The sequence below is a fragment of the Coregonus lavaretus genome (genome assembly GCF_964263955.1).
Source record: "Coregonus lavaretus genome assembly, chromosome: 16".
Classification (NCBI taxonomy): domain Eukaryota; kingdom Metazoa; phylum Chordata; class Actinopteri; order Salmoniformes; family Salmonidae; genus Coregonus; species Coregonus lavaretus.
Window position 1 is genome coordinate 20,628,646 of NC_140003.1, and position 14,920 is coordinate 20,643,565.

Here is a 14,920-nt window from a genome sequence, read left to right on the forward strand (position 1 = left end):
TTAGGTTGGAGTCATTAAAACTTGTTTTTCAACCACTCCACAAATGTCTTGATAACAAACTACAGTTTTGGCAAGTCGGTTAGGACATCTACTTTGTGCATGACACAAGTAATGTTTCCAACAATTGTTTACAGACAGATTATTTCACTTATAATTCACTGTATCACTATTCCAGTGGGTCAGAAGTTTACATACACTAAGTTGACTGTGCCTTTAAACAGCTTGGAAAATTCCAGAAAATGATGTCATGGCTTTAGAAGCTTCTGATAGGGTAATTGACATCATTTGAGTCAATTGGAGGTGTACCTGTGGATGTATGTCAAGGCCTTCCTTCAAACTCAGTGCCTCTTTGCTTGACATCATGGGAAAATCAAAAGAAATCAGCCAAGACCTCAGAAGAAAAATTGTAGACCTCCACAAGTCTGGTTCATCATTGGGAGCAATTTCCAAACACCTGAAGGTACCACGTTCATCTGTACAAACAATAGTACGCAAGTATAAACACCATGGCAACTATTGTTTGAAAAACGAGTTTTAATGACTCCAAACTAAGTGTATGTAAACTTCCGACTTCAACTGTATGTGTGTATGTATGCATGCATGCATGTATGTATGTATGTATGCATGTATATATAAAAACATTTAACCCCTTTTTCTCCCCAATTTCGTGATATCCAATTGCGATCGTCTCATCGCTGCAACTCCCCAACGGGCTCGGGAGAGGCGAAGGTCAAGTCATGGCGGGCTGGGCGCCAAACCGCGCTTCTTAACACCCGCCCACTTAAACCGGAAGCCAGCTGCACCAATGTGTCGGAGGAAACACCATTCAACTGACGACTGAAGTCAGCCTGCAGGCGCCCAGCCCGCCACAAGGAGTCGCTTGAGTGTGATAAGCCAAGTAAAGCCCCCCTGGCCAAACCCTCCCCTAACCCGGACGACGCTGGGCCAATTGTGCCCGCCCTATGGGCCTCCCGGACGGTTGTGACACAGCCTGGGATCGAACCCGGGTCTGTAGTGACGCCTCAAGCGCTGCGATGCAGTGCCTTAGACCGCTGTGCCACTCGGGAGGCCGTCTTAAAGCAAAACAAAACTATGCTACATTTTATCTCTGGGACCCTTTGGATGACAAATCAGAGAAAGATTACTGAATGTAAGTATATTATTTACCTTCAGAGGAGAATGTATCAAAGCAGTTGCCGTGATAAGTTTTTTGTTGTTGTGCAGTCTCCTCAAACAATAGCATGGTATTTTTTCACTGTAATAGCTACTGTAAATTTGACAGTGCAGTTAGATTAACAAGAATTTAACCTTTTTGCCCAAATAAGACATGTCTATGTACTGGAAAGTTTGCTGTTCTTTACAAACAGTCATGCTAATCACATTAGCACACGTTAGCTCAACCGTCCCGTATACGGGACACCGATCCCGTAGAGGTTAATAAGCTTAAACTTGATTAAACTTGCCATTCGTTTTTCTATTGGCTATTAATATTGTTTGTTCTCTCTAATTATTAGTACTCTGGCTACCTTAAGTTTTTAGGCTATTCAAATAATTTTTTGAGATGGAAATCTGTTACATTCATTGTTTAAATCGGGAGAAAACCATGAATAAAACGATGAAGCGTAGCCTTCAGTCATATTCATACCCTATCGAATGGAGAGTGAAGGGAATATAGGCCAAGTTTTTTTAAACTGCAAGACACAAGATAGTTCATCAGTGTCCGATATAAAAAATACAAAAATAGGTTAAGGCTATATAGCCTAATGCCCATGCATCCGACAGAGAAACAATATTTTCTGACTGGACATTTTGCGCTGCTTTGGTGGAGTTTTCCGCTGTCTGGCCTATATTCCTCTTCTGTGTTATGTAGGCTATATAACATATTTATCGAAATAGGCCATAACAAATAGGAATAGGCAAATTACTCAGAATGTCACTTGTGTGCTGCCCTGCTGTGCGCTGCGATACTCCCGTTTTTTACTGCACGGCACCAGTCAAGTTCAAATAGGCTAAACCATCGTCGGTCACATCATGATTTAGTCACCATCAACCCAACCCTACTTTATTGTCCAACAAATCTTAGAAAAGACGTCTTGGGATGTAGATCCCCCTAATCCCACTATACACATATCTGGTAGATGAAGGACAATGGAAATGCACATTACAGTACATGGGTATCAATTGGATTCTATAATGTTTCTGTAAGGTCAGTAAGTATTTTTGTGAGGGTCTTACCGAGCAAACACGTGGGGCTGTCTGCTTTCCTTACTCGGACTGACCAATGAGGGGCCTGGAGCGGGTCCAGGTCACTGAGGTCACACAGAAAGGACAGTCAGTTAACACAGGGGAGGAAGGTAAAACTGGCCCTGGATCATATAAGCGGTTCACGTTTACCATTATAGTCAAGGTTAGGTTAGGACTGAACAACGGCTATTAAAACATGGTGCTCTGAAAGGAGGAAAGGTTCATTGTTAGTGTGGTTTAGTTTACGGTCTGGTATTTCCTGGTGTTAATATAGGGATTATATAGTGGAAAGAGTAATTACATTATAATTATCTATTAACTTATTGGATTATTTGGGATCCTTGAAATAAGAACCACTAGGTATCAGTTGCTATATAATCTACACTGAGTGTACAAAACATTAAGAACACCTGGTCTTTCCATGACAGACTGACCAGGTGAAAGCTATGATGACACTTGTTAAATCCACCTCAAATCAGTGTAGATGAAGGGGAGGAGACAGGTTAAAGAAGGATTTTTAATCCTCGAGACATGGATTGTGTATGTGTGCCATTCAGAGGGTGAATGGGCAAGACAAAATATGTAAGTGCCTTTGAAGGGGTATGGTAGTAGGTGCCAAGCGCACCGGCTTGGTCAAGAACTGCAACGCTGCTGGGTTTTTCACAGTCAACAGTTTCCTGTGTGTATCAAGACTGGTCCACCACCCAAAGGACATCCAGCCAACTTCATACAACTGTGGGAAGCAATGGAATCAACATGGGCCAGCATCCCTGTGGAACGCTTTTGACACCTTGCAGAGTCCATGCCCCTACGAATTGACGCAGTTCTGGTGGCAAAAGGAAAGTGTTCTTAATGTTTTGTACACTGTGTATATTACCCAGTCAGTCAGGGAAGGTAGAATTTCAATTTCAAGTTGACACGAGGCAAGTCATATCTTTTTTTAAATCCCAAAATATAATGTCTAACATTTCTATCCCAGAATGCCCTAAGGGAATTCAACAATAAATACAACCATCAAAATAAACCCCAAAACATCTTTGGAGGAGGACCATCTTAGGCTGGGCTAATCTCTGTCTTCGATTTTCAGAGGGCTGACATTAGGCTCTACGTCTTTATACAGTGAATGTCATGAAAATGTAGGATGAAGGGACTCGAAGAAAAACAAACACTGTTAATAAGAAGTGATGGCTCACTGAGCACCACTTCATCACTAAACTGAAAAGCATAAAATCATTCAGCTTTAATGCAGTTGAACGAGCGAGTGGTGTAGCTGGGGCACAGTACTTGTTATATCCACTCCCACACAACTCCTCCACATCCGCCCTCAACACCTACACTGTCTGGCACACAGGAAATTAATATGGACAACAACCTTTCACAGTTTTTCAAAGGGAACTTCTTTCACCGTTGACATCACCTACCTGGCGGTTCCCTCTCTCCGTCTATCTCAATGCTCACTTACTTGATGAGTTTAACCTGGCTACTGGTTCTATTTATTGAAGATGACACCTCCATCTTCCCTGTCTAAATACCTGTCATTCTGTGGGGGACAAACAATGTTCTTGATAGATCGTAGCTCAGGTTGTTGATATGTTTTTTCAGTGTGTGTCAACCAGAAGGGCAGAGGGGAGAGGGAGGGTGGTGGTGGATACTTACGAGTACACATCGTTATCCACCACAATGCCTTCTGTCAGGTGGGGCCAGGTGGTGGCTAGGTGAAGCTCACTGAGACAACAATTAAATAAAATACAGATATGTTTGTTTTTCGTAATCAACTTCACAGTATGAGATTAACTAATTACATAAAACATTTAATTAATTAATTAAAAAGGCTCATACTAAAGACACAAATACTACACATGACCAATGATGTAAATCTCTAAATCAAGCATGAATTGTTTTGTCGTCATGGCTACAGTACCATCGGTCCTACCTGATTGGATCCTCACACGCTCCAAACGGAAGCTTCCCGAACTCCACCCCTCCCACCTCACCTCCGAGGAGAGCGTCGAAGTCTGGAGAAGACAAAAATAAAATAAATAATCACACTTTTACCTTAAATTGTTCAAACATGACTTTGATTCAGCACACAATACTTTCAGAAGAACCAAAACTGTAAACACTTTTTATGCTTTATCATCTTCAATGCCTTGAAGGCAGGCAAATTCATCCCATAAAAACTAAAGGTCCAAATATATTCTGGTCTCTCTAATTAGAACTCTCTGGTCCCATTCAAGAGGAGCAGAAATAGTGTCTGTTTGTAAGCCGTTTAAAAAGCTCTCCAAGGTCTTACTTTTTACCGCCTTCCCTGCACCACTCAAAGAGTTGAGCATCTCTTTGCAGCACTAAAATGTACCCCGGAGAGCAGCACTTAACATGACCGTGGAAAGAATCATCCACTATTGAATTTGGAGCAAAGAGAGATCGAGTGGATTATATCAGTTTCCTAAAAAAGTTGGTAACGCGCGCGGAGGCATTGAAAGACCGCTTCCAATACACTATGGGCTAACCTATACAGGCCAAGCACCATTTTTAAGTTCAGGAGTAAAGATATAATAAGTCACATAATAAGTTGCATGGACTCACTGTGTGCAAAAATAGTATTGAACATGATTTTTGAATGAATACCTCATCTCTGTACCCCACACATACAATTATCATATGTAAGGTTCCTCAATCGGGCAGTGATTTCAAACATAGATTCAACCACAAAGACCAGTGAGGTTTTCCAATGCCTCGCAAAGAAGAGCAACTATTGGTAGATGGGTATAAATAAATAAAAAGCAGACATTGAATATCCCTTTGAGCATGGTGAAGTTATTAATTACACTTTTTGGATGGTGTATCAATACACCCACTCACTACAAAGACACAGGCGTCCTTCCTAACTCAGTTGCCAGAGAGGAAGGAAACCGCTCAGGGATTTCACCATGAGGTCAATGGTGGTTTTAAAACAGTTACAGAGTTTAATGGCTATAATAGGAGAAACCTGAGGATGGATCAACATTGTAGTTACTCCACAATACTAACCTAAAATGACAGAGTGAAAAGGAGGAAGCCTGTACAGAAAAAACATATTCCAAAACATGCATCCTATTTGCAATAAGGCACTAAAGTAAAACAGCAAAAAAATTGGCTAAGAAATTAACTTTATGTCCTGAATAGAAAGCGTTAAGTTTGGGGCAAATCCAACACAACAGATCACTGAGTACTACTCTTCATATTTTCAATCATGGTGGTGGCTGCGTCACGTTATGGGAATGGAATAGAGCTAAACATTGTCAAAATCCTAGAGGAAAACCTGGTTCAGCCTGCTTTCCAACAGACACTGGGAGACAAATTCACCTTTCAGCAGGACAATAACCTAAAACACAAGGCCACATATACTTTGGAGTTGCTTACCAAGACGACATTGAATGTTCCTGAGTGGCCTAGTTACAGCTTTGACTTAAATTGGCTTGAAAATATATGTCAAGACTTGAAAATGGCTGTCTAGCTATCAACAACCAACTTGACAAACAAATATTGTACCATCCAGGTGTGCAATGCTCTTAGAGACTGATTATCTTGTGTAGATCGTTGACAAAAAAATGACAATTAAATCCATTTTAATCCCACCTTCTAACCTAACAAAATGTGGAAAAAGTCAAGGGGTGTGAATACTTTCTGAAGGCACTGTAGCTCCTTCACGTTTCATATTTTGTGGTTTTACTGAACAGATAGGATGTGGTTTTATAAGAGCAGACAGGTAAGGTAGGAGGAGTTAGACGGGCAGTGGGCTGCATTCGAACCCACATCGACTCTGGTATACAATGGGGGAAAAAAGTATTTAATCAGCCACCAATTGTGCATGTTCTCCCACTTAAAAAGATGAGAGAGGCCTGTAATTTTCATCATAGGTACACGTCAACTATGACAGACAAAATGAGAAAAAAAAATCCAGAAATTCACATTGTAGGATTTTTAATGAATTTATTTGCAAATTATGGTGGAAAATAAGTATTTGGTCAATAACAAAAGTTTCTCAATACTTTGTTATATACCCTTTGTTGGCAATGACACAGGTCAAACGTTTTCTGTAAGTCTTCACAAGGTTTTCACACACTGTTGCTGGTATTTTGGCCCATTCCTCCATGCAGATCTCCTCTAGAGCAGTGATGTTTTGGGGCTGTCGCTGGGCAACACGGACTTTCAACTCCCTCCAAAGATTTTCTATGGGGTTGAGATCTGGAGACTGGCTAGGCCACTCCAGGACCTTGAAATGCTTCTTACGAAGCCACTCCTTCATTGCCCGGGCGATGTGTTTGGGATCAGCAAAGTGCAATACTATTGTTCCCTGTAATCTCACGATACATGGCCCCATTCATTCTTTCCTTTACACGGATCAGTCGTCCTGGTCCCTTTGCAGAAAAACAGCCCCAAAGCATGATGTTTCCACCCCCATGCTTCACAGTAGGTATGGTGTTCTTTGGATGCAACTCAGCATTCTTTGTCCTCCAAACACGACGAGTTGAGTTTTTACCAAAAAGTTCTATTTTGGTTTCATCTGACCATATGACATTCTCCCAATCCTCTTCTGGATCATCCAAATGCACTCTAGCAAACTTCAGACGGGCCTGGACATGTACTGGCTTAAGCAGGGGGACACGTCTGGCACTGCAGGATTTGAGTCCCTGGCGGCGTAGTGTGTTACTGATGGTAGGATTTTTTACTTTGGTCCCAGCTCTCTGCAGGTCATTCACTAGGTCCCCCCGTGTGGTTCTGGGATTTTTGCTCACCGTTCTTGTGATCATTTTGACCCCACGGGGTGTGATCTTGCGTGGAGCCCCAGATCGAGGGAGATTATCAGTGGTCTTGTATGTCTTCCATTTCCTAATAATTGCTCCCACAGTTGATTTCTTCAAACCAAGCTGCTTACCTATTGTAGATTCAGTCTTCCCAGCCTGGTGCAGGTCTACAATTTTGTTTCTGGTGTCCTTTGACAGCGCTTTGGTCTTGGCCATAGTGGAGTTTGGAGTGTGACTGTTTGAGGTTGTGGACAGGTGTCTTTTATACTGATAACAAGTTCAAACAGGTGCCATTAATACAGGTAATGAGTGGAGGACAGAGGAGCCTCTTAAAGAAGAAGTTACAGGTCTGTGAGAGCCAGAAATCTTGCTTGTTTGTAGGTGACCAAACACTTATTTTCCACCATAATTTGCAAATAAATTCATTAAAAATCCTACAATGTGATTTTCTGGATTTTTTTTCTTCTCAATTTGTCTGTCATAGTTGACGTGTACCTATGATGAAAACTACAGGCCTCTCTCATCTTTTTAAGTGGGAGAACTTGCACAATTGGTGGCTGACTAAATACTTTTTTTCCCCACTGTATATATATGTGCCGGGGTCAGCGGCTCTAATAACTAGACACATTTCTTCCAGTTAATGGGCTGTGTGGTTGTGTTGTTGGTGGTGCTTACCAGGGGGCTGCTGAGGCCAGGAGTACTGCTGCCAGTCCTGCAGGACATACGTGAAGCGGATAGCAATGTTGATGGGAGGCAGAGGAGTCAGGGGACAACCCTGGAGAACAAGAGGAAAGAAAAGAGAAAAAGGGAGAAGGGTAGAGACAGAAATAGAGACAACATTATGTAATATCTTGTGCTATCCATCATATGCATCACATAATTTAATTGTAGGGGCTGGGTGCCCGGACCCAGATTAAGCCTAGTCATGGCTGAAAAAGCATGCTCAATGGAGATTCACCTTTGAAAGTACATCCTAGTTCACTATGCTTACTCTCATTCCGGGAAACCAGTCTTACAATTATTTATGGGTGACCCATGTGAAAGGCACTACTCATAATAGCCCATGTAAGGCAATTAGTCATAAACCCTGGTCCTTCCATACTCACTATTTTGGACTTGAAGATGTCCAGCAGGCCTGAGAGATGGTTGTATTGGCTGGGCACCTTGCGGAGATGGACCATCTCAAAGTCAGTACGCACCCCCAGGCCCTGGCACTCCCCATGGTACATCCTCCTCCACTTCTGCTGGATCTGCACAAACATGGGTACCTGGCTGCATGACATCCACAGGGACAGAGGAGATAGAGGACGTTAAAGGGATAGGTCATTTCAAACTCTAATTCATTCAGATGTTTTGTGGGAAGGCAGACACACATTGATATCCTGTTGCTACTGTAACTACACCTGTTTTTGTGTCAAGATGAGTTAATGTCCCATGCAATCCGTTGTGAAGATCTAGCTATATGCATCACCTCCAAATGAATGAGAAAGATAAGCACCATCTAGTTTAATCATTTTAGATTTTGTTCAGCTTTCCAATTCGTTTGGTATTGAGGCATACATTTGGAGCTGCACAACAGACGAATCATGATGTTTGAAAAACTTTGATTTTGAAGTGATCTCTTTAGAGACATCCCAGGCATCTCTGGTATCAATGTGGAAGAGCAGCCACACACTGAAATCCTGTAATTACCTCAGCATCCCTGTTCTACCACAGCTACACAGCAGCACCTGGTGCACAATAGAGAAATTACAGACAAAACATATGCCACCTAGCGGATTGAACAAGTATGGAATTGAATAATAAGCCTTGTAATATCTGTTGAATATTATTCTATTCAACAGTCGGTCATCCTTTTTCAAATTTTGAAGTCACAAGATTGTGGTAAAAAAAAAACGGTTGCAGTAAATGCTATATGCATTAGTAATAGAACAAGTGCTCATGTAAGAAATTAACTTGAAGCTATATGTTCTGATGGTCTGCTACATGCTTCCTCCTATTCTAACCGTGTGTTATTAGTGTCATTCTGCCTCACAGTAAACTCCCAGAGACACAATGGGAAGCCAGGTGACCTTGCTGCTACCACAAAGCAGAGCTGCAGATCCACAGCACTCGGAGCAGCTACAATGCTACCATCTCCCATCTAGCCCGGCGTTGCCATGGATACCAGCTGACCTACCGCAATACGATGCCACGGAGAGCTGTACTCACCACCCACAGTGTTGCTATTTTAAAACATGGATTGTGACATCATACAGAAACACATACAAAGGGCATGTTGCCACTAGATGTATGAATGTGTAAGAACTAACATTGTTTTCCCATAGTGTAGATTCATGAATATGAATAGAACACATTGGCAGTATAGGCTCTTTTATTTGTCAAAGCAAATTCTGTTACCAATATTAACTTGATTTTCCATAAGAACATAAAGTGTTGTGGCATACCAATGTAACTGTGAATTATAACAATTAAACTGTTCCCAAAGAGTATTAGTTAATATAGTATTCACTGTTGCTCTGAGTTACTGTCACCTACCAGCCTGTGTTGGCCAGAGAGATGGAGATGGAGCTGAGTAGCAGGTTGCACTTGGACTCACTGATGACCGCCTCACAGTTGGCCCCGGGGGAGATGACCACAAACTCACGCATGCCATACCTGCAAACAAAGACGGGACACTTTAATGAGAGCAAACAGCTACCATCTATCAAGTTGGGAGTTGAGTCTTATTAAAACAAAAAAACTCTATAATATATTCTCAAAAGGATCAGACATCAGCTGGATTTGGTGTTAACGAATATCAATAGCAGTTGTGAATGTCTATGTTCAGTCATTTTAATTCCCATCTTAACATAAAGGTAAGAGGTACATTTTAGAGGTTAGGGGTTGGAGGTTAGGAGACCTGGAGTACTGTACTCACCATCTGACGAGGCAGTGGGCCCTGGGAGGGAAGTCATTGTTCATACAGAGCAGGTCCTGCATGGCTGTGGGGAAGGCATCTGGGGAGAGAGCAGTGGAAACTTCACTTATATTCTCTAATATCCACTAAGATTCTCTCTGTTGCTAGAGAGCAGAGCAGTGGGCAAGACAAAACTGTAGAGTTCATCCATTTAGTCTCATCATGTAGTGACAGTGTTTCCTCTATATTAATTTAGCAGCGGTGGAAATTGTGGCCACCAGTCCCAAAAATATGATGTAAAAAAATGTATATACACTACCAGTCAAAGGTTTGGACACACCTACTCATTCAAGGGTTTTTCTTTATGTTTACATTGTAGAATAATAGTGAAGACATTAAAACTATGAAATAACACATATGGAATCATGTTGTAACCAAAAACATGTTAAACAAATCAAAATATATTTTATATTTCAGATTCTTCAAATAGCCACCCTTTGCCTTGATGACAGCTTTGCACACTCTTGGCATTCTCTCAACCAGCTTCATGAGGTAGTCACCTGGAATGCATTTCTATTAACAGGTGTGCCTTCTTAAAAAGTTAATTTGTGGAATTTATTTCCTTCTTAATGCATTGAGCCAATCAGGTGTGTTGTGACAAGGTGGGGGGGGGGGGGGGGGGTAAAAGACCAAGTCCATATTATGGCAAGAACAGCTCAAATAAGCAAAGAGAAATGACAGTCCATCTTTACTTTAAGACATGAAGGTCAGTCAATATGGAACATTTCAAGAACTTTGAAAGTTTCTTCAAGTGCAGTCGCAAAAACCATCAAGCGCTATGATGAAACTGGCTATCATGAGGACCGCCACAGGAAAGGAAGACCTAGAGTTACCTCTGCTGCAGAGGTAAAGCTGTGACCAGCCTCAGAAATTGCAGCCCAAATAAATGCTTCACAGAATTCAAGTAACAGACACATCTCAACATCAACTGTTTAGAGGGGACTGTGTGATTCAGGCCTTCATGGTCGAATTGCTGCCAACAAACCACTACTAAAGGACACCAATAAGAAGAAGAGACCTGCTTGGGCCAAGAAACACGAGCAATGGACATTAGACCGGTGGAAATGTGTCCTTTGGTCTGGAGTCCAAATTTGAGATTTTTGGTTCAAACCGCTGTGTCTTTGTGAGACACGGTGTGGGTGAACGGATGATCTCTGCATGTGTATTTCCCACCGTAAAGCGTAGAGGAGGTGGTGTTATGGTGTGGGGGTGCTTTGCTGGTGACATTGTCTGTGATTTATTTAGAATTCAAGGTACACTTAACCAGCATGGCTACCACAGCATTCTACAGCGATACACCATCCCATCTGGTTTGGGCTTAGTGGGACTATCATTTGTTTTTCAACAGGACAATGACCCAATACACCTCCAGGCTGTGTAAGGGCTATTTTACCAAGATGGAGAGTGACGGAGTGCTGCATCAGATAACCTGGCCTCCACAATCCCCCGACTTCAACCAAATTGAGATGGTTTAGGATGAGTCGGACGGCAGAGTGAAGGAAAAGCAGCCAACAAGTGCTCAGCATATGTGGGAACTCCTTCAAGACTGTTGGAAAAGCATTCCAGGTGAAGCTGGTTGAGAGAATGCCTTGAGTGTGGAAAGCTGTCATCAAGGCAAAGGGTGGCTATCTGAAGTATCTCAAATATAATGTAAATGTTGATTTGTTTAACACTTTTTTGGTTACTACATGATTCCATGTGTTATTTCATAGTTTTGATGTATTCACTATTATTCTACAATGTAAAAAATAGTAAAAATAAAGAAAAACCCTTGAATGAGTAGGTGTGTCCAAACTTTTGACTGGTACTGTATGTATAATAATAATTTGGGACGGTAAAATGTTTTCGGTCTAAACTTAAGACTAAAACCAGATATATGGCACTATATATTTTTTTTAATAAACTCATCTTTGAGAACTAACAACCACCAGAATAAAAAATAAAAATAAAAAAAATGTTATAATGTTTGAGTCACTCAGATAGCATAAGAACACAGAATTAGTCATGGCAAATTGTGTAGAATTTCATGGCAAATTGTGTAGAATTGCAGGAAATCTACTTTAAAGTAACTCTACAGTGTTTCCAGATTCCTATGAAATATGAACTATAATTACTTACAATACGAGTAAAATAACTTTCCTTCCCAAAATGTGTAATTAAGTATGTTAAAAAGCTGCTTTTCTGTGTTGGAATGGTGTGGCATACCCCACCAACAGAATGGTGTGGGCGTATACCGGTCATTCAAAATATGAACACGAGTAGTCGCTGATTGGCCAGCTCATCCTCCTCAGAGTATGATGTCATACTCTGAGGAAATAGCAAGTCTTTTTGAAACGGTTTGTTTGAGATACAAGTTTGAGGTGGGGTTTTTGAAGTGTTTTTTCTAATTCATGCTTTGGCCACAAATACAAGTATAGGATGAGTCAACAACATTATTTGGGTATGAGTTAACAGAATATTAACTTTTAAAAGTGAAATTATCTGCAGCCAAGAAGGGGGCCTATAAAATGTTGGGTTGGAGACCGTGCCATTGGCCAAACCCACTACCCCCTCCCTACACTAACTTTGCTACCACTGCTGAAAGAAATCCTAGGGGAAACACTGAGTGACAATTCCTATGAGACATATGATAACAGGGATTATAAATAAAAGCCGCAGCAGCACAATACCCTCCTCAGGTTCCTCCTTCCCCTCGCCCTCCTCAGAGTCCTGCTTCAGGCAGTGGTGCGTTATGGAGAATTTAAAATCAGCAAAATTGATATCCTGGGTCTTCTCCTCCCAGGTACCACTGGTGTATTCACCCTGGATCAAGAGGACAATCAGGGCATCCATGATAATCAACAAGCTTACCAGATCGCTGCTTATTAATGCATGGTGCTTGTTACATAACAGTAAGGTCTGATTGAATTACTGTTTATTGTTACCTTCTCTGGTGGTTTGCTTGAATTGTTCCCAATCAGCTTCCAGTCATTCAGAACCTCTTCTACTCTGGACACAAACCTAGCAAACGACGTCGGGATCATAACATGTACCATGAGAAGTCAGAGACCAGTGTTCACACAAGCAGGTGTGCAAGCACGCACACACCCACACAATCTCAAAATAAATGGCTCTGGAAAATATTGTTGATAAGGACAAGCTACACTACAATCCAAAAGTATGTGGACACCTGCTCATTGAACATCTCATTCCAAAATCATGGGCATTAATATGGAGTTGGTCCCTCTTTGCTGCTATAACAGCCTCCACTCTTCTGGGAAGGATTTCCAACTAGATGTTGGAGCATTGCTGCAGGAACTTGCTTCCATTCAGCCACAAGAGCATTAGTGAGGTCGGGCACTGATGTTGGGCGATTATGCCTGGCTCGCAGTCTGCGTTCCAATTCATCCCAAAGGTGTTCGATAGGGTTGAGGTCAGGGCTCTGTGCAGGCCAGTCAAGTTCTTCCACACCGATCTCGACGAACCATTTCTGTATGGACCTCGCTTTATGCATGGAGGCACTGTCATGCAGAAACTGGAAAAACAGCCCCAGAACAATATTCCTCCTCCACCAAACTTTACAGTTGGCACTATGCATTGGGGTAGGTAGCGTTCTCCTGGCATTCGCCAAACCCAGATTCTTCCGTCAGATTGCCAGATGGTGAAGCGTGATTCATCACTCCAGAGAACGTGTTTCCACTGCTCCAGAGTCTAATGGCAGCGAGCTTTACATCAATCCAGCCTACGCTTGGCATTGCGCATGGTGATCTTAGGCTTGTGTGCGGCTGCTCAGCCATGGAAACTCATTTAATTAAACTCCTGACGAACAGTTATTGTGCTGACGTTGCTTCCAGAGGCAGTTTGGAACTCAGTAGTGAGTGTTGCAACCGAGGACAGACGATTTTTACGCGCTTCAGCACTCGGCGGTCCCATTCTGTGAGATTGTGTGGCCTACCACTTCGCGGCTGAGCCGTTATTGCTCCTAGACGTTTCCACTTCACAATAACAGCACTTACAGATGTCCGGGGCAGCTCTAGCAGGTCAGAAATTTGACAAACTGACTTGTTGTAAAGGTGGCATCCTATGACGGGCCACGTTGAAAGTCACTGAGCTCTTCAGTACGGGCCATTCGACTGCCAATGTTTGTCTATGGAGATTGCATGGCTGTGTGCTCGATGTTATACACCTTTCAGCAAGGGGTGTGGCTGAAATAGCAGATTACACTCATTTCAAGTGTGTCCACATACCATGTAGTGTATGTAGGGCTCTGCTGAGCTGTCAACATTGGTAAGAACAGTTGCTATCTTTCGCAATCCTGATGTGACAGGACAGCTAGCTAACTAACAGAACAAAAAAAGATTGCCGTTTTGAAACTGCAGTAAAAGTGAAGTAACTGCAGTTTTGGCCGCAGTAATTGCAGAATAACTGCAGTGTCCTGCACTGTAACTGCAGTTGTACTGCAATCTTTTTTCGTGAGGGAATGCAATGCAAACCAGCATAGCTAGCCAATTGAGCAATGTGATTGACAGCACAAGAGGAGACAAGCAAGTTGTCTGCCATATACTCAGCATATTATGCTAGCTATATGGAAGAGGCGAACTATATTCGGCCAGCCATGAATAGTTTCTAAACCAATTATTCTATCTAGTCTGATGATGATTCACAACTACTGTTAGCTAGAGCTAATTTAGCTAGCCAGAGATCTACAGTCTCCACCTACCTCTCCCACTCTGACGCGGTGGTAAAATCCGTGATCTCGAATACCTCTGACTCGGGCTGTAACAGAAAGGAAATAATTTAACGTTAACATCCAATATTTTCTGAACATTGTTAATATGATGCAATGTTTACTCTATAAACTGTACACCAGTACCGTACTCACGTCACTGTCAGCAGCCATCATGAATTCCTGTTTATAATTTTTGCTGTCCGTTGCATTATGGGATTGACG

General features: G+C 42.0%; 1 protein-coding gene across 1 annotated transcript in view; it reads right to left on the reverse strand.

Annotated features, from left to right (window-relative positions):
• The window catches only part of LOC311143728 (rab3 GTPase-activating protein catalytic subunit-like), a 51,179-nt gene extending 36,287 nt beyond the window's left edge, over positions 1-14,892 (reverse strand). The window contains exons 1-11 of the mRNA XM_084179602.1: positions 14,852-14,892; positions 14,690-14,745; positions 12,915-12,990; positions 12,660-12,792; positions 9,952-10,030; positions 9,570-9,689; positions 8,138-8,303; positions 7,707-7,806; positions 4,178-4,259; positions 3,901-3,969; positions 2,236-2,309 (exon numbers count right to left, since the gene is read on the reverse strand). Of these exons, the coding sequence (XP_084035728.1) occupies positions 2,236-2,309; positions 3,901-3,969; positions 4,178-4,259; positions 7,707-7,806; positions 8,138-8,303; positions 9,570-9,689; positions 9,952-10,030; positions 12,660-12,792; positions 12,915-12,990; positions 14,690-14,745; positions 14,852-14,872 (976 nt within the window). The 5' untranslated portion in view covers positions 14,873-14,892. The remainder of the gene's footprint in view (positions 1-2,235; positions 2,310-3,900; positions 3,970-4,177; positions 4,260-7,706; positions 7,807-8,137; positions 8,304-9,569; positions 9,690-9,951; positions 10,031-12,659; positions 12,793-12,914; positions 12,991-14,689; positions 14,746-14,851) is intronic.
• Between the last annotated feature and the right edge of the window lie 28 nt (positions 14,893-14,920).